Source organism: Caretta caretta, chromosome 1, assembly GCF_965140235.1.
Source record: "Caretta caretta isolate rCarCar2 chromosome 1, rCarCar1.hap1, whole genome shotgun sequence".
NCBI classification, from domain to species: domain Eukaryota; kingdom Metazoa; phylum Chordata; order Testudines; family Cheloniidae; genus Caretta; species Caretta caretta.
Window position 1 is genome coordinate 343,770,027 of NC_134206.1, and position 27,253 is coordinate 343,797,279.

The window sequence follows — 27,253 nt, forward strand, 5'->3', positions numbered from 1 at the left end:
TCTACACAAACCTGATTCATCCCAGAGTAGGTCCATCCTGCTCACTGACTGAGTCAGCGGTCCTTCTGAAAAACTAGCATGTGGTTGTGTAATTAAAGATTGTATCATAATGCAAACGCACGAGGGGGCCAAATTTAGGTTGCGCAGGCAGCCTTAATTCTGGCATTTCCTAAATTTTGAGGGCTTGATTTTGCAGCCATGATAATGTTCTTTTAACATAGTTTTTTGTGGGTAATTTCCTAGCTTTTTAAAAAAGCAAACTGGAACCCCCCCCCCCCGGAATTCTATCATGTGGCACCATATTGACATCCACATGAGTCATCAGCAGGGTTGGAATCTTTAGATCTGTGCCACAGACCTCTGCCACTTGAGCTAACAGAGAAACTGATAGCAGTAGTAGGTTGTTATCCTGTGGAGGTGAGAGTGCCCTAGTGGGCACAGACTCTTCTTCCTGTTTCTCTCCCAGCTAGATCCCATCTGCCCTCTGTCTTCCAACCAGTCCCTGCCCTGTCTCTTCCCTACCCTTGGCTCCTTGTCCCAGTCCCATTTTCCTCACCTAGCCAATCTCAGTCTCCACTCCACAGACCTCTCATCCCCGTCTCAATTTCCTTGCCCAGCCAGTCATGATCACACCTCTCTGGATTCCCTGTCCAAGTCTCCCCAACATCACTCCTACTCCCAGTCTCCTTGCCCAGCCAGTCCCAGTTCTCTCGTCTCCACTCCTCATTCTATTTCTCTTCCTCATCTCTGCCCCCCACTCCCCGCCCGCAGTCACCCACGTTCCCCATCCCCACTGACTCCCAGTGCCAGTCTCCCTCTCTGGGCTTCTAGCCCAATCTCAGCACCCCAGCCCCTTGTCCCAGTCTGTTTACCCCGCCAGTTCCAGTTCTCCCCCCCAGCTCCTCACCAGATCTCTCTCCTGATTTCCTCACCTGCTTTCTCCCTCCCTACTGGTTCCCAATTCCAGTCTCCTTCCCTAGCCAACCCTATTCCCTGCCCTTTGTCTGATCTCAGTATCTCCCCCACTCATTGGCTTCCAGTCCCTCAATTTCCGTCCTGGCTCCCAGTCTCCTTGCCCAGCCAGCCCCAGTCTCCTCCACTCAGCTCCCAGCCCCAGTTTCCCTCTTCTCCCACTCCAGCTTTCAGTCCCAATCTCCTCCATCCCATCCCAAGTCTGGCTCTTGTCCTCTCTGCATTCAGTCTGGCTTCCTCTTCCCTGTTGCCTGGGGCAAGTGGGGCAGGGAGTGGGGAGAAGGAATGTCATTGACAGAACAGGAGAGACATTTTCCCTGCTTCAATTCCGGTTCCCAGGCAGAGACACAGACCTGGCCTGGCCTGGAGCAGCTGGGAGCTGCAATTGCAGAGAGTGTCCTGCTAGGCCCACTGCAACTCCAGCTGGAGCATGCCCAGTGCAGGTGGAATCTTTGGGGAATTAATCTGCCACTCTCTAACAAGTCTACTGAGCACGTGCTCATTGTGACTTTTCAAAGACTTATTAGTTGGCTAAATTTGGGCAGAGTTTTACAGGGATAGCAAAAGGCACATCCCTGCCACAAAGGCCCACCCCCTGCTAAATTTCAACTCCCTGCACCAAATCATTGAGAAGCTAGAGCTCGTCAAAGATAAGACCAGCAGAAATTTTTAACATAGACATTTCCCTAGTCTTGTTCTCGGAAACACCAAATCCTTGTGGCTGAAATTTTCCAAAATATTCAGCATGATGCAAACACCCAGCATGGAAAATTTCAGCCCAAGCGGTTAAAGTCTGGCAAAGTTATAAACAACGGAAAACAGGGTCTTCTAATGGAAGTGTCAGGCAACCTTAATAATCGGCAGTACTGCCAGCCCCACCTATAATAAAGTACACATAAAATAAAAAATCTTCAAACTTATTGTATCACTCCGGAAAAACCAAACCTTAGTAATACACTAGGATAGATCTTGGTGGTAATTAACATTGACAGATACATGCTTATTCTCAAAAGGCTGAAAAATTGGCAAGGGCCATATTCTCAGAGCTGTGTGCTATAGATTAGCCATTACAACTCTTGGCCAGATCCTTATCTGGTGTACATCAGCAGAACTCAACACTTTGACATGAAGTCAACCTGTGTTCAAGTGAATGGAGCTATGTCCATTTCCACCAGCTGAAGATGTAGCCCTCTGTACTGAACTAAGGGCTTATCTACATGAATGTTTTAGTTTGTGGCAAGTGGGATGTGAATCTACTCCACAGTAGCCCTCTGTGGACTAACTGTCAGCTGACGCAAATTAACAGACTGTTAATGGGCTTTGATCTAGTCCTATTTCAAAGAGGACTAGATCAAAGTGTACTAACAAACTGTAGATTCACACCCCAGTTTGCTGTGAACTAATTGTTCTTGCAGACAAGCTCACAGTCAAATTGGGGAACTCTGTGAGTAAATGGATGCACAGTTATCTAATCTGTACATGCAGATTGAGGGTTTGCTCTGGAAATTTGGTTCTGAGAACAAAGGAGTTACCAGACTGGATCAGACCCATAGTCCCTCTAGTCCAGTATCCTATCTCTGAGTGGCCAGCACTAGATGCTTCAGAAGAAGGTGCAGAGACCCGCAATAGGCAGATGTGAAATAATTTGCCTCCCCCACCTATGTCTCATTCTGGTCTCTGATAGTCAAGATTTGGCTTAAGCCCTGAAGCACAAGCTTGAATATCTCTTCCAGAAGTTGTCTTTATGATAACTCTGGATATTCTTCATACCCATCTAAATCCCTTTTTGAATGTTGGTGAGTTCTTGGCCTAGGTGGTCCTAGATGTCTCCTGTGTTCTCCATGGAAACCAAGGGCGAGTCTATTTAAAGCCATTCTGTGCTGTGGTGCGGTGTTTCAGTGTTGACACTTGACCTCTTTCAGACGTCCTTCACCCGGGGCTTTACTAAGAACATGAAGCTGGAGGCTGTGAACCCCAGGAACCCTGCCGAAATATGTGTTGCTTCGATCACCTCAGTTAAAGGAAGGTTAATGTGGCTTCACCTGGAAGGTACGTTGAAATGACTGCAGTTCCATAGAGGCCTATTGCTTTTATGTTGTTTCGTAAGTTTATTCAGGCCCTCTCAATTGCTGTCCCCAACCCTGCATGCCTCGCAGCTCCCCCCGGACACACCTGCTTTTTTAATACCGTCAATAAGGACTAAATTATCCAATGTTGTCCTTCTCCCTGCTCCCCCATTGACCAGACCATAGGGCTGCAGGACACTAGGTCACAGGGTCCTCTCCACCCACATGGCCAATACCAACAAACGCGATGGGGGGGAAGCTTCCAAGGTGGCCTCTGAAAGGTCTCCTCACAACCGCAGAAGCTGTCTTCAGAGCTTTGGCCTGCCAACGACATAATTACATTTCTACTGGCCTTGGAACTCTGCTCCTGTCCCGCCATGCACTCTCATAGCCCCCAGCTTTCTACCTCCCTGACTGCTGTGCTTGACCCAATCAACCTCATTTCTTCATCGCCCTTCCCTTTTACTCAGTTTCCTACCTGTACCCACCCGCCTAACGCCAGGGAACGAAGCAGGCTTGTGCCAGCCTTCCCCCAGCCAGCTGCATGCATATTTTGCAGCCTTTTCCCCCGCTCTTTGTCTGCTCCTTCTCATTTTCGGCTGCACGCTCTTCTGTGCGGGGACTGTATATAGCCTTTGGAAAGCACTCAGCCTGTTGCAAGCACCACCACCCTACAAGTAGTAATGGCTCTGCAGTGGGGATAACTAATTGGGCTCACGTTCATCTCAAGAGTTTCTTTTCCACTAATCCTCTCCTCAAACGAGATGTTGACGAGATAATTATGGACAGGATCATGCCTATGTAACCCATGCCTGCTTGGTGGGGCACTTCGTCCCCCTCTAGTGGCAGCTAAAGATTGATGAGCCTGCTACAGGTGTGTGTCTTTTAGCTCAGGCAGTAGAGGCTCATGCGTTAAGCTCTAGAGGTCCCAGGTTTGATCCCGGCCACTGCCAACCAGCATCTGTTGGTGTTACACAAACACTTACCTGAGTAGTTCTTTCTCCAATGCAGCGCTCGGGTGAATAAGGACTCCTGGAATGAGTACAGCTTTGCAGAACTTGATGATCAGAACACAGTGATCCCCTTCCTTGTGCTGTTAAAATTATTGTCACTGAGTCACTGAAACAAGGAAGCAGACATATTAAATGTGTCTTGATTGGTGCTGAGATAGTCTGGTGTTTCCATTAGGTGCTTGTAACATTTTGTATCATTCGTGCATGGTGTTGGTTCAGTGATCACCAATAAATAGAAAGTTGCAGGCTATAAATAGAAGCTGCAGGCTTGGAGTCCAAAATAAAGCCAGTAACACTATTTTTACAGAGTGGGCTGTTAGTCGTAGTTTGGGCACCAAGCAAGGATGTTTGTTAAAGCCATGTGAGAAAGAAAGAGAAATGTTTAACTAATTACTGTACATAGGGTCTAATTCTGCTGCGCTTTCGCTCTGGACAATGAATAGCACTTTGTACTTCTGTAGCACCTTTCTCCTTAGATATTTCAGAGGGCTTGAAAATATGCTACAGTGGGGGTCAGGATGGGGTGGAACACGGCAACAAGGCAAGTGCACAGCAACCCTATGCAGTGGTGTAGAAAAGGAAGTAAAGAAAGATACAATGTCCATTGACATGTGCATGAGGAAGGGAGGTTGACACCATGTAATCACTTGGGTCTTGATCCTGCATGGAAGCAGAGGGAAAGGTGCTAGGAAAACCAGGACAGGTGTGTATGAGCCACTCACTTTAGTCTGTTGCTTCTCCATCCAGGTAGATGGGTAGAGAAGCAACTCAGCACTCTAACCAATGGCTGTTGAGCAATTCATTTACATGTTTTGGAATAGGGCCCAGCACCCTCTGTCTCCATGCGCCAACCCCCTCCTTTCTGGGCTGTGCACCCATAGGAGCGGAGCAGGCAAAGTGAGCTGTGCTGAGTATCTTGCACTTTTCATCACCATCTGTGTTTGCTGCATTTCCCCACTGCACTGTTATGCATACCACCCCCTCCTCTGCACACAGCAACAACGGAACTGCCAGACTGGAACATCTAGTCCAGAATTCTGTCTCTGACCATGGCCAGCACCAGAGGCCTCAGAGGAAGGTGGAAGAACACCTCAGTAGGCGGATGAGGGATAATCTCCCCTCTACATGGGTCTCCTCTTGATCTCTAATAGAGATTGGTTTAAGCTCTGAAGCATGAGGTTTAATATCCCTTCCAAACTACTTATCATCATAACTCTGGGTCATCTTCTTATCCATATAAGTGTCCCATCCCTCCTTGAATCTTGCCATGGATCAAGCCCCTAGTTTGGAATTTGACCACGACAGTGGAGCTCAAAAGAGTGTTCTAGGATTGTTACTGACCACAAAAGACCAGGATCCTGGTTTTATGTCATAGCTGAAAGGTGCCACCTTGTGCAGTCTTGAGCCCCCGTACACTGGGCTGGGGTGTTCGTTCAGTACAGACAGATTGCCGCTTCCGGAATAAAACACTCCCCTCCTTGGAGGTATCTCACCCAGATACCACCTAAGCCCAAGCTAATGTAAGAGAAGTCAGAAGCTGCTGTACTTACAGCTACTGGCTTCATTGTCGTGGCAGAACCCATGTAAGATCAGCTGTGCCTAGTGGTGTTTCATGGCAAAGGGAAGGGAAAAGGCTCTTTAAGAACTAATTTCATGGCCAGGTTTTGCCCTCAGAGACATCTGCATTCCCCGACTGAAGGCAATGAGAATTGGATGTGTGTATTTAAGGGTGGAATCTGTCCCTTTGTTTGCTTTCTGAGAATCCTGAAAACATTTAAGGCACTTTTGATGGTCCATTGGCCTGCCTTCACCAGCTCCTGTCAGATTTATGTTTCTGGCACATTCCAGGAGGCTGAGGTGTGGCCAGTTTGTTACGGTGCCCGAACTGAAACAATCAAAAGGGCAGCACCTAACCACACATACAAACTGAGTCCCAGGTGTCATGATTCCATAGAACTGATTTCTCAGGGCGTCAGATTCTGAAGGTCCCCTTCGCAATTTGAAAGGTGCTGTACAATACAGGGCAAATGTCTTATAAAGTATCACAGGGGTAGCCGTGTTTAGTCTGTAGCCACAAAAACAACGAGGAGTCCGGTGGCACCTTAAAGACTAACAGATTTATTTGGGCATAAGCTTTCGTGGGTAAAAAACCCACTTCTTCAGATGCATGGAGTGAAAATTACAGCTACAGGCATAAATATCCTGGCACATGAAGAGAAAGGAGTTACCTCACAAGTGGAGAACCAGTGTTGACAAGGCCAATTCAGTCAGGGTGGAAAAAAAGTAGCATTTGAAAGGCACCGTGCAATGTAACAGTAAATATACTGTGAAATAGCAACAGCATGATCACTCTGGCCCCAGGCTCCGATCCGGTAGGTGTTCTGTTCGATAGCACTGGGAGCTCTTTCTTCCGAGCGCTTTCAGGATACACTCCTTGGTGCTGTGATTGTGTTGATACCACCCGGTCATGGTGTAGCTGTGCCTTTCTAAGGCTGTGGTCAGGTGCCATTCAGCGTGTCAAGGCATTAAGTAAATCCCAGAAGGACTTTATGATGTCACTATTGTACAGCATCCCCGAACTGATACTTAAAACCACGGATACTTGATACAGGCATCCACAGGTTTATTCCGGAGACCCTCAAGAACTCCACCGGCCTACTCGGACTTTGCAAGTTAAAAACCAAGGATGGTGAGTGGTACATCACAGGAGCTCAGTGTCGTGGGGTCCTGAGCTTCTCCCCTCCTAGCAGAAGGTAGGAGCAATCAGAGGAGCAATGGAGGAAGCTTCCTCCTGCAGAGCTCAGGAACACCTGCATCTGCTTCTGTGCAGCAGAGCCTAGGAGCTCAGCTGGCGGAGAAGGAGGAGGAGAGAAGAATGAAAGGGTCTGCCCCTCACCCCCAAAGCCTCATGTGCACTGGTGGATCAGTATCCTGGTTAGTGCCCGGCTGGTTTATTTCTCAAAGCTGGGTTACAGTATCACACAGGTACCAGTACAGTAAAGATGAGTTTGTGTTTGTGCTAAAGCTGTATGAATCTGGGCACTTCTGGATTTCATGAATTTATGCAAACTCTTTTGGCCTGTTGTGGGTGTGACAGGATAAAACAGCCAGGAAAGGGTTCAGGGCTAGTCACATGACTCAGTGGGGGATTTAAAGGAAGGATGTGTCCTCTTTCTGGAGGCATGGGAAAAGCCTCTGGGGTCTGCAGCCTCCAGAAAGAGAATACACCCTTCCTTTAAATCCCCATCTGGGTCACGTGACCCGCGGGTGGCCCATAACCCTTTCCTGGCTGTTTGACCCCGTCACTGTGGGTTACCTGCCACTTCGTTTCATGTGGCATCGATCGTACGAAGCTGAGAAGTGTCACGGCATCCTGTGATGTGTGGTGAGAAGTGCCCTAATGGACTCAGGCAGGCCTGACGAAAACACGGACACGGAACCCCAGGCGCCTCCGTCGTTGTGCGGACGGCTCACTGTAGAAGAGACAGTGAAGGCAGACATCGTGTGGAGTTTAGCTTGAGCAAGCAGCATCATGCTGTCGTCAAGGCGACGTCAGGGTCTCTCTGATCAATCCCATTGTCAGTGTTTTGTAACTCACTTGGTATCTAACTAGAAATTCCATTTGACCAGAACCTTGGCTGGGAGGTTTTAGCTGGATGTAAAATAGGCAGCATGTACCCTGTCCTTACTACATCCCTGCTTCATGCCAAATGCTGCTTAGCATGTGAGAGCCGATGAAGTCATAGCTCACGGTGGCCCAGTCAAAAGCTGCATGACGCAGATGAGAAGCAATGGGGTGCAATGCATAGGGCACTAGAGCAGGACTCAGGAGATGTAGGTGCCATTCCCAGTGGTGCCACTGACCGGCTGTGTGACCTTGAGCAACTCACTTCACCTCTGCTTCCTTCATTTTCCACTGGAAGCTCTAGTGCAGGGATTGTCTCACTATGGCTTTGTCACACTAGAATTTTTTAACTCAAATTAATTGATATGCCTTTAACTCAAGTTAGCTAACATGATTGTACATGCTAATCTGGACACTCCACAAACCTTTGTTCCAAAGTGTGGTTAAAACCTTGGCATAGCCACAACCAGTTGTTTATGTACAACACTGAGCCCGGTGGGGGACCTGGTCTCAGTTGGGCCCTTTAAGAGCTGCAGTAATATAAATAAAAAGATGCATAGATTCGTGTTAGTCAAAGTTCGGTGAGGAATTCTAACATACGCATTGTTTCAAGTTATACACCTCAAGGTGCAACATTTTGGACTGAATTTGTAACTACTTATCCAAATCAGAAATCAGTTTTCCTTGAATCCTGCTTTGTTATCTGAAATTCATCTGCACACTAGAGCCCTGATCTAAAACTGATCCACTAGTTCCAGTCCACTATCCTTTCTCCAACAGTAATCAGTACTAGATACTAGAGGAAGGTACGAGAACCCTGCAGAAGGCAGATATCAGATAATCTATCCCACACCAGGTCTCATCCTGACTTCTAATACTCAGGACTTGGCTTAAACCCTAAGTATATAAAACAACCAAAGCATACAATCAAGGAATTTCACAACACCAAACAGATCAAATGTTCCAGTTGTGTTCATAAAAATAATCTCCACCAACCCAGCACACGGTGGGTGCGTCTACACTAGAAATGGAGGTGTAAATGCCAGCTCAAGGAGACATACCCATTCTAGCTCTAACTGAGCGAGTGCGCTAAAAATAGCATCATAGCCTCAGCAGTACAAGTGTTGGGAGGGGCAAGCCTCCTGAATACCTAGCGTCTCTGATAGGTATGTACTCAGAGCGTGCCTAGCATCTCCGATAGGTATGTACTTGGGGCAGCTAGCCATTCCCGCCAACATGGCTGCATTCTATTTCTAGCACACTTACTCAATCAGAGCTTGTACAGGTATGTGGGAATTATATCTCCAGCTCAAGTGTAGACGTACCTTGTGAGGAAACTCATTGAGCTCCAACATAGTGTAAGTCTCCCAGAGGTGTAAACGAAAGTAACGCGGTGCCTTTTACCTTTTTAGTGTACATTTATTAAAATTTTGAACCAAAAAGTCACCGCAATTCAAAGAACTGAAATTTTTCAGTTCAACAATCTCAGAGCTTTTTTTTACCCAAAAGTTTTTGAGTCAGGCATTTTGTCAACCCTGACGCTGTTTTGCGAACAGTTTTGGGTTCTATAACACATCGTTTTTTGGTTTAAAAAAAAGAGTTTCATAAAAAATTCCTGACCAGCTCTAATTATGAGCAAGAGTGTGATATCCCCTCGAAAAGCACCTTTCACCCTGGATTGTCCCATTGAAGCTTCCAGTACTACTCATTGTAAGCAATGGCATCACATTCTGGGCCTGTGACAGTTACTGTTCTAGTGAATGTTATGTCCTTAGAATAGCTGATGCTAAAGGAGGCTTTGGAAGGGACATAAAATGACACATTTCAGCTAAATCTGTAAGCGTTAGGGATTCAGATGAGATTTTGCTGGCAGCTGTCAGGGCTGGGAGATAGGCGACCAAGTCTAGTGGTTTGTGACCTGGTTCAGGTGACCAGGAATCAGGCATGAGCCAGTCGAACTAACCCAGAGGGGGTCACGCACCATTCGGGTCACCAGAAGTCAGGCCAAGGTCAGGATACCAGGCATTAGGCAGGTCAGAATCTGTAGCGCTGGGTGAGGGGTCCAAGCAGCAGGCAGATTGTACCCAGTTGTGCCGTTCCAGTTTTGCAGTTCGACAGCAAAAACTGTGTCTGTAAAACAGGCTGCAGTAGTTAAGCCAGGTTGAGTTATACATGAGCGACCATTGCTGAATAAATCATGTTTTTGGCAGTAGCAAAATTCTGTAAACTTCATGCGGAGCATTTAATGAGTGGCCGTATAGCTCACCCAAAGCGGGAAAGATGCATAGGGCTGATATGAGACTATGTGTGTGTGTAACCCATCACTTTCTGCTACTTTATTACTCAGGATCTGCATTGTAAAATTTTACTAGTTCATTTTAGGTTTTAACGCTGAAGCTTTCTGGTTTGCATTTAGTAATAATGTATACCCTCTGCATAATGTGTACGGCTACAGTAGGAATTTGGTGAAGTAAAAACCCTATGCTAGTAATTTTTCAGGGACGAATTGGGTTTATATTTTCAAGAATTGCTGCTGAAGTTGCAATAATGTAATAATATATTTAATGGGAGATGGAAATGTTCATTCTTCATGCATTCTATTTTTATTCCTAATGTCTCGATTCTTGTGGCCATTTCTTAGGCCGTGAAGACAGTGATTGTAAAATGCATAAATCAAGCAAACAGAAATTGCAAACCAGCTGTTTCCAGTTTGTTATACGACTCAAGCTAAGTGCAGCAATATGATGCGGGAAGTGACTGGCGGGGTTATCAGAAGCTCACGTAAAAAACAGTGCCAGTCCGGCGTGGTTGGATGTACATATCTTTGTTGCGTCAGCGTGGCAGGATGAGAAAATAAACATGATGGTGCGTCCTTGCCATTCGGAGTGGCAGCTGTTGTCAATTTTTAGGATCAAACTTTAATGTTGCACCTGTCGTAAGCAGAAAAAAGAAAAGAACATTGGATCAGAACAGTAACACAGAGCAGTTGCAGTAATGAAAGCAAAGGATGTCCTAGGTCATCTCAGTATTAGAACCTGCCGTGCTGGAACATGGGACCATGCAGGTTCTGGCCTGCTGGCACCACCACAGTTCCCATGGGTGGACCCTGTGAGGCTGGGCTCAGCAGGACGTACCACCCAGCAGGACTTGAGTGGCGGCCCCTTGTAGCCCACTGATTGGTCAGTACCAGTACTTAAATCAGGACACTATGAAGGGAAGCTATCTCAGCGGCAGAGACTGCTTGTCTGTCTCTGCTCCAGACCCTGCTTGTGATCAACCCTAGACTTTGACTCCCCACCAAAGTTTGGCCTCGACTTTGCTATTTGATTGCTGTCTGTAACCTGGCGCCTGACCCTGAACTTCTGGTAACCTGACCCTGCCTGCCTCCTGGTGCCTGATTCTCAGTCTGCCCATGAGCCTGTCTCAGACTCTGACCTCCTGGTACCTGGCTCCCGACTCCTGCTCTGACCACTAGGTCTGACTGTCCACGTCCTGGTCATGACACTGGTGCTGGAGTTGATTTCCTGCATCTTGCTGTGCATTTAGGGCCTCAAACAAGACCCATTGACTTCTATAGGAATCTTTCCATTGACATCACTGGGCTTTGAACCAGGTCCTTAGCTGAAGTCGAACACAGAAATTGGGATGAGATGTTTTGCAGTGTAAGGAGTTACAATTCTCCATGCTTTAAAACAGGCCGTTCCTCATTGGCAGCATCGTACAAGGGAGGATCGTACAAGGGAGGAAGGGTAGTCTTGGACTCAAGAGACTTGGATTCGATTCCTGGCTCAGCCACAGACCTCGTGTGTGTCTGTGGGCAGGTCTTGCGATCTGCCTTATGGCTCAGTTCCCCACGTGTAAAACGGGGATGGTACCTCAAAGAGGGTGCTGAGGATCCGATGCATGAATGATTTCAAGGTGCTCAGCCATTACTCTAATGAGGGCCATGGAGACACGCAGCATCATTTTCTTTGTAATTTCTTCCAGTGTGATGAGCTCCCAGCTGTATTTTCATGCCTTTGCAGCTGTGTATTCGCTAGACGTTCTGCTCTCACGCTGGGCTGGGGAGTCCATTGTTGCTGGCACCTCCTCACCGGAGGGCTGTGTTGCCCTCACAAAGTTCAATTACTGTTTCAGTTCGACTGCTGGCTCTTGGTGAACATTCATTAGTGGAAAGTTCCCTGCGGTCAGCTGGCTGGGCACTCCCAAATAGCGCTGCATTAAGCAGGAGGCGGGGATGCTGTAACAGATGCAAAGGCAAGGATACAGGAGAGCAAGCTCCTTGTCTCCTGATCATTCATGTGAGCATTTGATAACCCCGCCAGTCACTTCCCGCATCTTCATCAGGAGAGATTTCTCATGCTGGACCTATAGGCCCTCACCTGGAACCAGCAGATGGCAGGTGAACTTCCTACACCAGTACAGATGGAACAGGTCGGGATAAATTAAAGAGCTGGCTGACGACAAAAGATTTGCTCCGGAGGCCCTTTAATTCAATGGGGATCTTTTCAGGGGCTTTGGCTCAGAGCCACAGTGGGGAGCTTTAAATCAAGACTGGATGCCTTTCTAAGAGAGGGAGAGAAGTTATGGGCTTGAGGCAGAAATTGTGGGGTGGAGATTCTATAGCTTGTGCTCTGCAGGAAGTCGAACAAAATCTGTCTGTCTCCGGGTTTTATGCTGCTGCCTATCTGTCACTGTCCTATCTGAGCACTTTCCACATAAAATTGATAGGAATAGCGAAGTCCCTAGTGGATTTCATGGGGTCTCTTGATGATCATAACGAGCCCTTGTGTCCTTAAAATCTGTGAATCTGTGAGCGAAGGGCTTACTTCATCATGCCCTGTGGTATCAGGATGGGAAAGGGCTCACATGGCCTTAAACCTTGCCATTTTGCTGACTTTCAGTTGCTCAATGTACAGCTTTCATAGTCTCTTAATGCCGTTTTGCTGTGGAATCACAATGCGCTTTAAATGCAACAGCCTTGTCATTGCTACCTGTAGGAAATTGAAGACGAAATGATGCCTGATTTCGATGCAGGGAAGCCAATTTATTTTTATGTGTGCCATCGTTTCCTTGCCTTGGTTTGTGACGAATGCTGGAACCGCTCCGAACTCAGTCATCCCGTGTGTAAATTGCATTATAAATTTGTGTTTCTAGGTTTACAGATGCCTGCTCCGGAGTATGTAGTTGATGTAGAGTCGATGGACATTTTCCCAGTCGGCTGGTGTGAAGCAAATGGTTACAACCTCACACCGCCACACAAAGCAGTGTGTAAGTACACGAAACCACAAGCGAATAGACACCATACACATGGGTTTCTTAGTCAACGTGCCACGTGTACCTAATCTGCTCCTCCTACCTACCGACCTGCCTAAATGGCCATCAGACTCTGCAGTCCTTGGACTGAGTAGTTAGTACCTGTTAGAATCATAGAATATCAGGGTTAGAAGGGACCTCAGGAGGTCATCTAGTCCAACCCCCTGCTCAAAGCAGGACCAATCCCCAATTTTTGCCCCAGATCCCTAAATGGCCCCCTCAAGGATTGAACTCACAACCCTGGGTTTAGCAGGCCAATGCTCAAACCACTGAGCTATCCCTCCCCCCAACTTGTTCCTTGTTCACCCAAGGAATCCCTTTATGCATGGGACTATTTGCTGCTCTTGTGACTAAGGGTTGCGGAATGTGCCCCTGGGTATTTCTAACATGGTGGTAACAATGGTATCTGGGTTTTATCATGCTGAAATTAATTCCTCAGCCTACCAAGACCTTAAGGAGAACACAGTCCCTTAGAAATACTTGACAGAGACTTTAAGGGTGCATTGCAATCACTGGCCACAACTGCAGCTTGTGTAGACATACCCGAGCTAGCTTTGATCTAGCTAACTCAGCTGCCAGAGCCGTGAAGCTCTGGTTGCGTGTGTGAGGAATTACTCAGAATTCTGGTCAGGTCTGTATAGCCTGCGTTGAACCATGTGGTACCATGGCTTCCCTGCTCTTGTACCCAAGTTAGGTAGATCAAAGCTGGCCCAAGTATGTCTACACATGCAGTAGTCGTACCCCATGATTGCAGTGTAGACATATTGTAAGTGAGAGACATAATAACAGAGAGGACAGGAATTGGACAGCACAAGGAACTGATAATGGGATACAGTGAGGATTTTTCCAAAGGACCTAAGTGAATTAGGAGCACAAGACCTGTTGACTTTCAATGGCACTTATGCTCCTAATTCACTTAGACACTTAGGGTAAAAGCTCTGTGGTGGGATGTACCTAAATGTCTAAGGGAGTTAGGAGCACAAGATCTGTTGACTTTCAATGGAACTTTTGCTCCTAACTGAATTAGACACTTAGGGACATGCCACCACAGAGCTCTTACCCTCCAGGTCAGGATTGAGGAACATGTGTGGGGAAGCCGGTACTGCGACTGTCCGTGCTGTACCCAGATGGTAAATAAAACCGAGGGCTTCCCTCTCCAGAGCGGTCAGCCTAGCACCGTTTCCCAGCGCTAAGGATATGTCTACATGGCAGCCGCGGGTGTGGACGGCAGTTCATGCAGATGTATCCAGTGCTAGCTGGGCTCTAGCTAGCTCATTGAAAATAGAAGTGAGGATGCTACGGCCCAGGGGCTTCAGCTCTGGCTGCGCAAGCCAAGTACGTACCCAAGGGATCAGCCCACGCTGAAGCCAACACCGGGGCTGCCTCACTTCTGTTTTTAGCAAGCTAGCTAGAGTCCAGTGGGTGTGTCTACACGAGTGGTCATTCACACCCCTGCTGCAGTGTAGACCTACCCAAAGATTGCCCTTCGACACTGGTCTAATTCCATTGACATCATCAGAATTACTCTCAGTTTACACCAGATACATTAAAATTAGAACTGATTTTAGGCCAGACTCTGATACCCTTACTCACACTGGGTAGTGCCTTACTCCATGGAGAGTCCCATTATTATCAAAGCATAGGAAGGTACTAGTTCATATGAGTAAAGGGTATCCAAATCTGGCTCTTAAATGGGAGCAGGATCAGGCCCCAAGCCATCCCTCTGTATTGCTGATTTAAAGTATCCATGTATTTAAAAAACTTGGTTGTCCTGGAGATTTTATAGGACTAGCTGCTCTATTTTCTTACACCAGAGAGGAGAGATGCCGTTTATGTCCACGGGCCCAGATCCTGCGAGCTTTCTGCTTCCACAATCCCCACTGAGATTCTTATGCAGGAGCAGGTCCCAAATTCCTTAGTCCCATTAAGAGATGGACCTAAACCCCAAGTATGGACCAATGTGCTGGGAACCTTCCAAAAGTTTGGCTCTTGGGTTTGGGCCCAGCCCTTTAAAAAGAGAGATGCTGGGCACAAAGCTGAGATCTGGATCTACGCTTTCCCAGAGTCAAGGTGGGTTCCATCCAGGGCTGTATATGCTGCCGCTGCAGCCCTTCTGATGCATGGAGACCCAGCCAGAGCCAGAGAAGTGGAGCCCAAAAGAGACTCCAAGCTGTGTCTCTCCCTTGTGGCGTGTGGTTGGCCTGAAGAGAGGAAGGGGTTGGGGAGAAGGTGGGTGTCGTGCTAGACCAGGGCAGAGGAGCAGCTACAGCAGGAGGATGTGTTAGCTTTCACCGCTTCTTGCAGAAACACTCCCACTGCTGCCCTGCGAGCGGAGGAGGCCGCTGGGCAGCTCTTCAGAAGGTTCACCCTTCCCAACTCCGCCTGATGACGTGGTGAAGATATCTGATCAGTGGGGGAATGCGGCAGTCCTGGGTGTGGAGGAGAAAAAAGGGAGGATGAAAACCAGCATCCCAAGGGGAAGAGAACAGTTAATAATAGGGATAGCTCAGTGGTTTGAGCATTTGGCCTGCTAAACCCAGGGTTGTGAGTTCAATCCTTGAGGGGGCCATTTAGGGATCTGGGGCAAAAATTGGGGATTGGTCCTGCTTTGAGCAGGGGGTTGGACTAGATGACCTCCTGAGGTCCCTTCCAACCCTAACCTTCTATGAATACAAAAAGGGAAGGTGGTCAGCACGATCCTGTCCCCCCCTGGGGCCTGGTCATGCCCCCAGATTGAGATCCCGAGAACTGGTGTCATCAAATGAACACAAATCTCCCATCCCCAGCTGAAATAATTATCATCAGTCTGTTTATATTCATTAACATCTGAAAGGCAAATGTTCTTTTAAAAAAAAGCGACAAACCCTTTTGAAGAGTTAAATATATCAGAGTCAAAAATCAGACAGACAGACCTAATTTGGAAGGCTACTGCCACGGCAACATTGAGCGACCTTGTCACAATCTAGAGATGGGGTGCGACCATGCTGGGGTAATCGCGCTTGCAAAATGCAATCTTGCACGTGTGCGCCTTTTATTTGAATATTTGCTAAGTACAGATCCCAGGAAAATCAGTATCGACTTTGCAGTAGCAAGATTAAAAGTACCAGCAGCCCCTTTGAAACACTCGTTTTTTAATGGTGTGGCGGCTCATGTAACAAAAATAATAATATAAAAAGCGGGGCTGAGTGTGGAAGAGCCCTTCGTTGTGTTACATGTGATTTTATATTCCAGCCATTTATACAACAGACCATATATTTCTCTCTTCCTCTCTCATTTTGCAGTACGAAAGAAGAGGAAGATTGCAGTTGTGCAACCAGAAAAGCAGTAGGTTTCTGTTTAAAAGCAGTTTCAATATGTAGATGAATTCGATTCTCCTCTGGGGAATGGTGTACAACAGTTACAGTAGAACCTCAGACTTACGAACGCCTCGGCAATGGAGGGTCTTCGTCCCTGCAATGTTCGTAACTCTGAACAAAACGTTCGGGTGGGCCTTTCAAAAGTTTACAGCTGAACATCGACTTAATACAGCTTTGAAACTTTACCATGCAGAAGAAAAATGCTGCTTTCCCTTTAGTTTTTTAGTCATTTACATTTAACAAAGTACTGTATTGTGTTTGCTTTTCTTTTTTTTTTTTTGGTCTCTGCTGCTGCCTGTTTGCGTACTTCTGGTTCCAAACGAGGTGTGTGGTTGACTGGTCAGTTCGTAACTGTGATGTTTGTAACTCCGAGGTTCTACTGTCCATCATATTAGTAACTACAGTGTCAATCCTGCGGCTGAATATTTTGCAGGGGTCCCTTTCAAAAATAAAATAGCCACTAGTCTGAACAGGATGTTTCAGAGTGTTATCTCAGTAGGGTCTGCCCTGTAATTTGACTCTGTGAATTCTGGGACAGAAAGGCTGAATTCCAGCAAGTTGGAAAAAATTCCAGAATCCACAAAATCAAGCTGCCCACTGAGCCCTGACTGGGATCGATGGGGTAGCTCATACCTTTACAAGCTGTTTCTGGCTTCCTGCAGACTCAGGCAGACAATGCTGCATCAGTTTACACGTGGTTCATGTTTGTAACGTTATCTTTGCATCCTTAAGCCAGAAACTTAATTTTTTTAAAGAAATTAAAGTTCAGATTCTGGAGCACAATTTTGCAGCCAGGGGTGAATTTCAGTGAAAGCCCCCAAATGCACGGATCCCTGACCATAAGACATAGCAGAGTCATTCAAGTTGAAACAGTGTTGTGTTTAAAGACCCAGCTGCTCAAAGGCAGAGGTTCTCAAACTGGGGGCCCTCAGGGGCGTAAGGTTTTTACTTGGGGGTCACCAGCTGTCAGCCTCCACCTCAAACTCCACTTTGCCTCCAGCATTTATGATAGTGTTAAATATAAAAAAAGTGTTTTTAATTTATAAGGGGGGGGGGCGCACTCAGAGGCTTGCTATGTGAAAGGGGTCACCAGTACAAGAGTTTGAGAACCGCTGCAAAGGTGTTTAGATAGCTAACTCCCATTGATTTCAGTAGGAGCTAGGCACCTAAATCCTTTTGAGGATATAAGCCAAAATGGCAGTATTATAATCTCCATGCAGATATCAGGGTACTAAGTGATGACCATACTTTAATGAGACTGATGCAAAACCTTGAGTTGCTCAGGTTCTGATCCATCACCCAGGCTCCTGGTATTAAGTGCATCGTATTGTCGTTAAGCAGGTTGCCATCCGCAGTGCCTGTTGAGAAAATACCTCATGACCTTTGCCCACTTCCTCAGCCAGACACAACAGGTGAGTCTGTTCAGCGACTCGAAAGCTCCTTTATCATTTCAGACTTCATCGGTCAAAAGCAGTGTGGAAAAGCCAGAGGTGAGAAGTGGATGTGGTATACACAGACCTACACATACTCCCAGGGCCAGACCCTCAGATGGTGTAAGTCAGCATAGCTCCACTGAAGTCAATAAAATTTGACTGATTTACATCAGCTGAGGATCTGTGTGCACATGTGTGGGTCTGTCTGTCCCTTTCGCTCTCGCTCTCTGTCTCAAGTTACCTGGATTTGCCTCTGGGTGTCAAAAGTGTTGAGAGTGTGACCCTTGAAGTGCTCCATTCCAGACAGTGTCCTGATGTCAGGCCAAATAAAGCCCTGGTGTAAATAGATACAGCTGTTTCCTATTGGCATCAATGGCGTTGCACTTGTTTACACCAGAACTAAATTTGCCTCATTATCTCTCTGCGTGCCTATCTGTACAGCACATCAACCATTATTACAACCAAAAGTGATTTTTGTTTTCCCCCTTAATGAAGGTCGCATATTTTAGTGCATAATATTTAGACAGTTCATTACACAGAATCTAAATTGGGATTACTCCTTTGTTTGAAAGCCACGTTTTTAAATTTGCTTTTGTCCTGGTTTCTTCAAAGCGTAGATTACAGGGAGGTCACCAGCTTTTCTTTCTGTGACTGGTGCTTGAGGAGATAATAATACTTAGAATCATGAACTAACTAGCCCTTACGCCATCCCTGTGACAGGGGTACAGTGGGGAGTGAAATATTATTGTTCCTCTTTTACAGGTGGGGAAAATGAGGCAAATTCCATAGGCCACAAAAGAAGGTAGTGTCAGAGCCTCAGTCAGAGCTCTAAATCTCGATTCCTAGCCTTGTAGTCAGATCACAATAGGTCCCATTCCTCAACAGAGGGCTAGGGGAAGACATCAAGAATGGTAAAAGGGCCAGGAGAACTGTATGGAAATCTGGATATGATTTACAGAAGAGATGGGCTATGACTCAAATTAACATGACGAGGGCGGCCTCATTCCCCACAGAGCTGAGGGGCAATCTCTCCCAGCCAAAGCTGTGGAGCACTTAAACTCTCCAGCACTCTGTTGTTATTGAGGCCCACAGTTCACCCACACGGTTACATGCCAGCACCATCCAGGCCTTTCAATCCAGGCGCAAGAGCCTGTACCAGGAAATTAACCCTTTGTTTGTACCGTTCATAGTAGCTGGTATGGAGGCCTTAACTCTTGTGCTTAAAGGAAGGCATGCCCAGTGGTTAGCATGATGGCTTGGGATGCTCGGGATCTGAGTTCAATTCCCTGATCAGCCTGTTTGACCTGGTATAATCACGTATCCTTTCTATTCCTCAGTTTCCCATCTGTCATAACACCTCAGGGGAGGGTTAACAATTATGAGACACTCAGATACTCTGTTATTGTGGGCCCTATAAGTACTATTGATGGTGTCATGAATGAGATTTTTCTGGACACTGAGCTGTGCTTACCAGGGACCCAATCCTACCGCCAGTGGTTTTGCAAGCGTCTAGCAGAAAGAAGAGAGACCCTTAGGTTTGCTGCAGGAAAACAATTGCAGTCTTGGTAACGTGGCTTTCTTCTTGCAGGTACCGTCAATGGGCGATACTGCTGCCCCCAGCTCTTCATCAATCATCGCTGCTTCTCAGGTCCATATTTAAACAAAGGGAGAATAGCAGAGCTACCTCAGTCTGTTGGGCCTGGCAAGTGTGTGCTTGTGCTCAAAGAGGTATGGTTCATCTGTCTGCAGTGTGGGACTGGATGTCTGTGTAACAATGTGAAAACAGGGATTGTGGGGAATATGGACCAGAATTTCAAAACAGGCACCTCACTTGCATTAGTCTGCAGAAGAGAAGAGTGAGGGGGGATTTGATAGCAGCTTTCCATTACCTGAAAGGGGGTTCCAAAGAGGATGGAGCTCGGCTGTTCTCAGTGGTACCAGATGACAGAACAAGGAGCAATGTTCTCAAGTTGCAGTGGGGGAGGTTTAGGTTGGATATTAGGAAAAACTTTTTCACTAGGAGGGTGGTGAAGCACTTGAATGGGTTACCTAGGGAGGTGGTGGAATCTCCATCCTTAGAGGTTTTAAGGCTCCCTTGACAAAGCCCTGGCTGGGATGATTTAGTTGGTGTTGGCCCTGCTTTGAGCAGGGGGTTGGACTAGATGACCTCCTGAGGTCTCTTCCAACCCTAATCTTCTATGATTCAAGCATGGGACAGACACAAGTAGCTGTGTCCAGGACAGAGAACCAGCATGGACCAGAACCCATTGTGCTCGGCTCAGTACAAACACAGAACAAAAATGATCCCTCTTCCAAAGGGCTCACAATATACGTTTATAACAAAAGACAACAGGTAGGTTAGACACACAGTGGAGCACAAGGAAACAATAAGGGCTTGTCTACACTTACTGGAGGATTGACGCTGTGGCAATGGATGCACCGGGGGTTGATTTAGTGGGTCTAGTAAAGAACTGCTAAATTGACCGCAGAGCGCTCTCCCATCGACTCCAGTACTCCACCGGAACGAGAAGCGCAAGGGGAGTTGACTGGAGAGTGGAAGATCTTAGCTACATCGACTTGAGTTACGCTACTAACATAACTCTCGTAGCTTAGATCGATTTACCCCCGTAGTGTAGACAAGGCCTAAGACAATACTGTAGGATAAGCAGTGGTCTTGCACTTTCAGCAGTCTCTCTAACTGACTGCAGCTTCATTGGATGATCAGAAAAATCAGTTTCAAGGTGTCTCAGATTGGGCACTAAAATCTGAGACACCCAGAAGACAGATCACTGTTTAAATTGTTGGCCTTAGTCCCAACAAGGGACTCTTACTCATTTTAAAAAAAATATCTGTAGTTGTTTGAAAGGCTACAGTCTATTGTCTCACAGTATGGGAGGCAGCGCTACAAAAAGTGCCAAGATCAAGCTGCTTTTCCAGGTGCGATAGCGTGATTTGAAATTCAGGAATCCAAAACAGTCTGAACAAAAAGCAGGATAAAGTGTTTGCAAAGCAAAAGATGACCATTGCTAAATCTGAAAGCAAGACCGAAGCATTTTGCTGATGGTGGATCTGGCTTTCTGCTGATCTTCTAAAAGAGAGCACGGGACAAAAGAAAGAGCATTCCCTTGAGTTTTGTAAGTGGAAGAGAAATGTGAGTTGCACTTGGGTGTGAAACATCCATTCCCAGCTGTCCAAAAAGCTTTCTTCCCATAAATAAAAATGGTCTTTTGTGGATTTGGCAGTGAAATGAGCATGAGTGGAGATACCAGTTGACATGATGTGACATGTTGCGGTCCTTAGAGCCCAAATCCATGCAGCAGAGAGACGAGGGGGGAGAAAAGCCTTTTGCAGCCTTCGAGTCCTAGTTCATTCCCATGCAGGAGCCCAATTGTTATCAAAGATAACTCCACAGCTTGTCAGAGTCACATAACCCACAACATTTTGAATGAAATGAAAGATGTGGCCAGCTACTCAGCTGGTCTGAATCACGGTAGCTCTTGTGAAGTCAACGGTGCACTAGTGGAGTTACTCCAGCTGCAGATCTGGAAATTCATATATACGTACACACACACACAGTATATATATATATTGAAGATCAGGGCTTCCAATAATCAATAACCAATAGTCAATAATTAATCAATAGCTGATCATTAATATAGTTTGAATTTTATAAAGGAATTTTAAAAGACCTCGGCTAAGTCAGAGTGATTGAATTTATTAAAAGATTAGATATCAAGACAGCGCACAACAGAAATAGGTATCAATCATAGTTACCACAATCCGTAGAACTGACCCTACAGTGGTGACAAGCTGATCACAGTCTTGTATTGGTTCTGATAATTGCTTATCCTTTGCTAATACTTATAGTAAGGTTCCATTATTTCCTCTTTCCGTAACGTAGATAAAGATACATGAGTCTGGTACTTTTAATAAATTTTTAAGCACATAATTGGGCATCTGCTTACTTACTCATTATTTTAGCATAGGTACATTATATTTGTATATATATTCCTGTCTGTCGCAGTTGAAGACATTGCTTGCACAGTCAAAAGAACAGGAAAAGGTCACTATTTCTTTCTTAACAAGTCCAGCAAGCTTGTATTTTCCTTTCTTAGTGTAACCAAAGAGGATTATGGGAGTCTGGTTCATGAGTGAGCTAAAGTCTGGTTCGTAGGTCAACAGGCCTTGCCTTGTCACTGTAAATGGTGCCATTTATTTAAGCAAAAAGCTGTAAGTAAGATATTCAGTAACACCAACTTGTCTCCTCAGAGTTACAAAAGAAATAGCAAGTAAAGCATTTGTGTAAATTTTTTGCTCTTTAACCAGACATTGTAAGTGGTGAAATAAAATTAACATAATGACAATTATAATTATTTGTAACACAATCAAACCCTTGAAGGTTACTTCTATTTAAGTATGCGACAATAGAATGTTGAGATCCCCATCATGAAATAACTGATTGAGATTGCTTTGCTTTTCCCATGCTGTTGCTAGTTTGCATAACATGGGTGTCTTTCTGATTTAACCGAATCTTCATAGTCAAGGTTAGTGAGGTAATGCAGACATCAAAAATGGGTATCATTGCCTCAATTTCATCCTGACGGTCAGACACACTGTCAATTGTATACACCTCATTAAAAACTGGACTGTGGGTTATAACAGTTTGTCCAATCACAGTGCATTTTTGTAGGATACAACAAAATTTGGAATAGTGGCAGATAGGTCATCCTCTCCACTTCACCGACTCGAGACTGTAGCAAGTAGCTTCCCAGCCTCACTCAATTGGTCTGGACCAGGACGATTACACACGGGAGTGGCAATGTCGAAGACATCACACCTACACTTGTATTGATATCCCTTAACACAGTGGCTCTCAACCTTTCCAGACTACTCTACCCCTTTCAGGAGTCTGATTTGTCTTGCGCTCCCCCAGTTAAACCTCACTTAAAAACTACTTCCTTTCAAAATCAAAAGTGTCACAGCACACTATTACTGAACAATTGCTGACTTTCTCATTTTTACCATATAATTGTAAAACAAATCAATTGGAATATAAATATTGTACTTACATTTCAGTGTATAGTATATAGAGCAGTATAAACAAGTCATTGTATGAAATCTTAGTTTGTACTGACTTCACTAGTACTTTTTATGTAGCCTGTTGTAAAACTAGACAACTATCTAAATGAGTTGATGTACCCCCTGGAAGACCTCTGCATACCCCGAGAGTTACATGTACCCCTGGTTGAGAACCACTGCCTTCACAGAACGAACTATGTGCAGAGTCCTTAATGACTGTGTGCTGTTAGGATATACCAGTAACGGTAGCAGGTCCAGGCATTCCTGTAGGGGGTGTCTTAAAGATAACCTTATTGAACAGATCACTGCCAGTGTGTTGAATACTGCAGTGTCAGGGTCTAATCTGGGCAAACACACTGCAAGGGTACATAAGGGACATGACAGCTGTTTTAACAGCAACTCTGCTTAACAATTCATAGATTTAGTAGATTGTAAGGCCTGAAAGGATCATTATGATCACCTAGTCTGAGCTTCTGCATAACACAGACCATAAAATTCCACCCACTGATTCTTACACCTAGTCCATCAACTTGTGCTTGCCATAGTGCAATTTCCTTTTACAGACTCCAAGTAATGGATAATTGACCATGTTCACTGATAATCTGTTTCCGAGATTAATTACCCTCACTGTTTAAAAAAAATTAATGTTGTTTAGTTGGTTTTGGACTTTGGCATAAGGTGACTCTCCTCTCCTGACATACAAAAAGGGACTAAGCCAGTATTTGAAAAACAGGAGGAAAAAATGTAAAACTGTTGCACTCATTTTTTAATTTAAAATTTAGGAGCATGGCGAAGTTGCATAATTAAAACAGATGTCTCAGTCTTGGTGCTCAGAGAATTAAGCAGTTTAGACTGAATTTTAAACATATGATTGAGCAAGGCGGATGGAGTTATCATGAGCTATCTGATATGGCGTTTGTACTATCTGTACCTTGTATAAGCTTTATGGATCTGATGGTGCTCCAAGTGAAGCCAGTTTTTACCATTGACTTCAATAGGAGCAAGTGTGGGCTACATCCTCAGTAAATCTTTGTAGCTCTGACTTCAACTGAGCTATTCCAGTTTACACAGTTGCTTTATATTGTCATAGACTATGTATTTATGACATCATGGGCCAAAAACTGAATCCTTCCTGACTGGCGTTGGAAAGCATAGTGAAAGAGAAATACACGTGGATTCAAGAAAGTTTCCCAAAATTAGTTACTTGGATCATATCTAGCTATGCTGAAACCAGTGGAAGTTTAATTGAATGAGATCAGGATTTGGGCACAGATCCTATTGAAATCATGGGAATTAGATTCCTAAATACCTTTTAGGGTCTTGTCTCTTTTACGTGAATGACTTTCCACCTCAGATGACATTCACATAAGTTTTTAAAACCCAGTTCCCTTTCCCCCAAGAAGTAAAGTATATGATTTTGCATAGTGTTGAACTGTGTGTGAGATTAAGAGATAATGTCATTGGAAGAGAACATTGTTAACATAGTAATGGACTCCTGCTGGAAGGTTAGTGACAAGCCAAGGGACTTAAAATAGGAAATTTTAGCGAGCAGATCGAGGGACGTGATCGTTCCCCTCTATTCGACATTGGTGAGGCCTCATCTGGAGTACTGTGTCCAGTTTTGGGCCCCACACTTCAAGAAGGATGTGGATAAATTGGAGAGAGTCCAGCGAAGGGCAACAAAAATGATTAGGGGACTGGAACACATGAGTTATGAGGAGAGGCTGAGGGAGCTGGGATTGTTTAGCCTGCAGAAGAGAAGAATGAGGGGGGATTTGATAGCTGCTTTCAACTACCTGAAAGGGGGTTCCAAAGAGGATGGCTCTAGACTGTTCTCAATGGTATCAGATGACAGAACGAGGAGTAATGGTCTCAAGTTGCAGTGGGGGAGGTTTAGATTGGATATTAGGAAAAACTTTTTCACTAAGAGGGTGGTGAAACACTGGAATGCGTTACCTAGGGAGGTGGTAGCATCTCCTTCCTTAGAGGTTTTTAAGGTCAGGCTTGACAAAGCCCTGGCTGGGATGATTTAACTGGGAATTGGTCCTGCTTTGAGCAGGGGGTTGGACTAGATGACCTTCTGGGGTCCCTTCCAACCCTGATATTCTATGATTCTATGATTCTAAATAAACACAGAGACAAAGCTAAAGCATTCCCCCCCCCCCCAAAGGGAAATGATTATCCTGTCAAAACATTATTTTCCAATGTGAGCTTAGATTACTAAGAGTCATGGTGGAGACAAGGCAGTTCAGAGCAAAAATGCTGGTATTGTTAGCATCTGTACAGGACTGAAATAAATTGGGTGTCTAAGGTAAAAGCCAGAGAGTTCTGAGCAGTGGAACTGTGTTCTGTTTGGGGGGAGAAATTGTGCCCATAACCTAGTCCCTCCCACTGCAAACTTAGAGCAAATATCACTTTAATAGGTGATCAAGGCAATGGTGTTTAAGTGAGTCAGTCATGCCACAAATGCCTGATTTCTGTCTTTCTTTCTTACTTTTTTATTTAGGTAGGAAGCTTTGAACAGGTTTACAGATCATTGCCATGTGCATACCGGAGATAAAACAATAATCATCACAACAGTGCGCTTTTGTTTACAGAAACATTATGCCGCAGTGTAATCATCAGAGCTCTCTATTTAACCAGGTTTCTGTACTACAGAGTGAATGTCTTTTCACTTCCAGGACATGTTGTTTCTGGTGATCAAATACTTCATTTCCATTTCCCTCTGCCATTGACAGGTTGTGTGGTCTGGGCAAGTCACTTAGGGACACATTTTCAGAACAGCTCAGTTTCCATTTAGATATCAAAATGAGTGGCCAGATTTTCATGAACTTAGCTCTTTTGAAGATTTGGCCCATAATGGCTTTGTCTCAGTTTGCAAAATGGGGAAAATAAACAGGGGTGGTGTGATGATCAGTTAATGTTTGAGTGCTAAGCGTTATTGTCTATGGATTAACTAATGAGCTCTCCGTCCCCTTACAACTGCTGAACAACCGAGATGTGTTATTCACCTGCTCCATGGTCCTTGTGAACGCATGGAGGGGAAAGGGTGCAGGAATGGTACCTGTGTGACTGAACTGTTCTTGATCTCTAACCATCAGAGGAGTGAAGTTTTGGAATAGCCTTCCAAGGGAAGCAGTGGGGGCAAAAGACCTATCTGGCTTTAAGATTAAACTCGATAAGTTTATGGAGGAGATGATATGATGGGATAACATGGTTTTGGTAATTAAATATTCATGGCAAATAGGCCCAATGGCCTGTGATGGGATATTAGATGGGGTGGGATCCAAGTTACCCAGGAAAGAATTTTCTGTAGTATCTGGCTGATGAATCTTGCCCATATGCTCAGGGTTTAGCTGATCGCCATATTTGGGGTCAGGAAGGAATTTTCCTCCAGGGCAGATTGGAAGAGGCCATGGAGGTTTTTCGCCTTCCTCTGTAGCATGGGGCACGGGTCACTTGCTGGAGGAGTCTCTGCTCCTTGAAGTCTTTAAACTACGATTTGAGGACTTCAATAGCACAGATATAGGTGAGAGGTTTTTTGCAGGAGTGGGTGGGTGAGATTCGGTGGCCTGCGTTGTGCAGGAGGTCGGACTAGATGATCATAATGGTCCCTTCTGACCTAAATATCTATGAAAAAAATGGTTTGATTCGTGGATGGAGTAGTGTCTAGCTGTGCCAAGAGAAGCAGGCTCCAGGTCCAAATGGGAATCAGCAACATCAAGAGACTCCCAGGGGCACAATCAGACAGTTGATGAAGCATGAGGAGTGGGCAGCTCCTCATGAAGCAAATGAGAGCAAAGTCCATGCAAAGGAGAAGACAATGCTGCAGCACAGCAACCATGCTGTTATGTGTGGGTGACCTGCAGATAGAAATACAAGAGAAGCAATTGTTACCACATTGACATGCCTCATTCCCTATAGGCTGTCATAAGAATTAGAGGGGGGAAAGGCCATCTCCCTGTCAGTGCAGGATTGTTCACTTCTCCGGGTTACATTTTCTAGTGCTGTGTCCAGTCTAGTTTTTAATATGTCAAATAGTTTGCCTGCCACCACTGCCCTGGGGATCCTGTTCTGCAATTCAGTAGCCCTCGGCATTAGGAAGTAAGGGAGGCCACACTCAGGTTGATCAAGCTCTCTCTCTAACAGGCAATTGTTTATTCCGAGCTGGTGCTGGATATAAAAGACATATTCATGAGAAGGAGATATGAGGCATCTCAGACACAGGCTGGGTAGGGCCTTAGTTCAACAAAACATCTAAGTCTTAAGTGCTTTGCTGAATTGAAGCCTAGATGCCAAGCCTAGCATATCTGAAGGGAGCATCCTTGAACCATACTGGGGACTGCTCGCAGCCATCCCAAGTGGCTTTTCTCTGCCATTGGCCTTGCCTACA

The 27,253-nt window shown here is 45.5% G+C and overlaps 1 protein-coding gene across 2 annotated transcripts in view; it reads left to right on the forward strand.

Annotated features, from left to right (window-relative positions):
- SFMBT2 (Scm like with four mbt domains 2) overlaps positions 1-27,253 on the forward strand; it is a 192,331-nt gene that overhangs the window by 136,623 nt on the left and 28,455 nt on the right. Inside the window, exons 11-15 of one of the 2 annotated variants that reach the window (XM_048836655.2) lie at positions 2,895-3,021; positions 12,834-12,947; positions 16,274-16,316; positions 17,687-17,760; positions 19,370-19,509. In XM_048836655.2, the coding sequence (XP_048692612.2) occupies positions 2,895-3,021; positions 12,834-12,947; positions 16,274-16,316; positions 17,687-17,760; positions 19,370-19,509 (498 nt within the window). The remainder of the gene's footprint in view (positions 1-2,894; positions 3,022-12,833; positions 12,948-16,273; positions 16,317-17,686; positions 17,761-19,369; positions 19,510-27,253) is intronic. The other variant, XM_048836656.2, reaches the window with a different exon arrangement.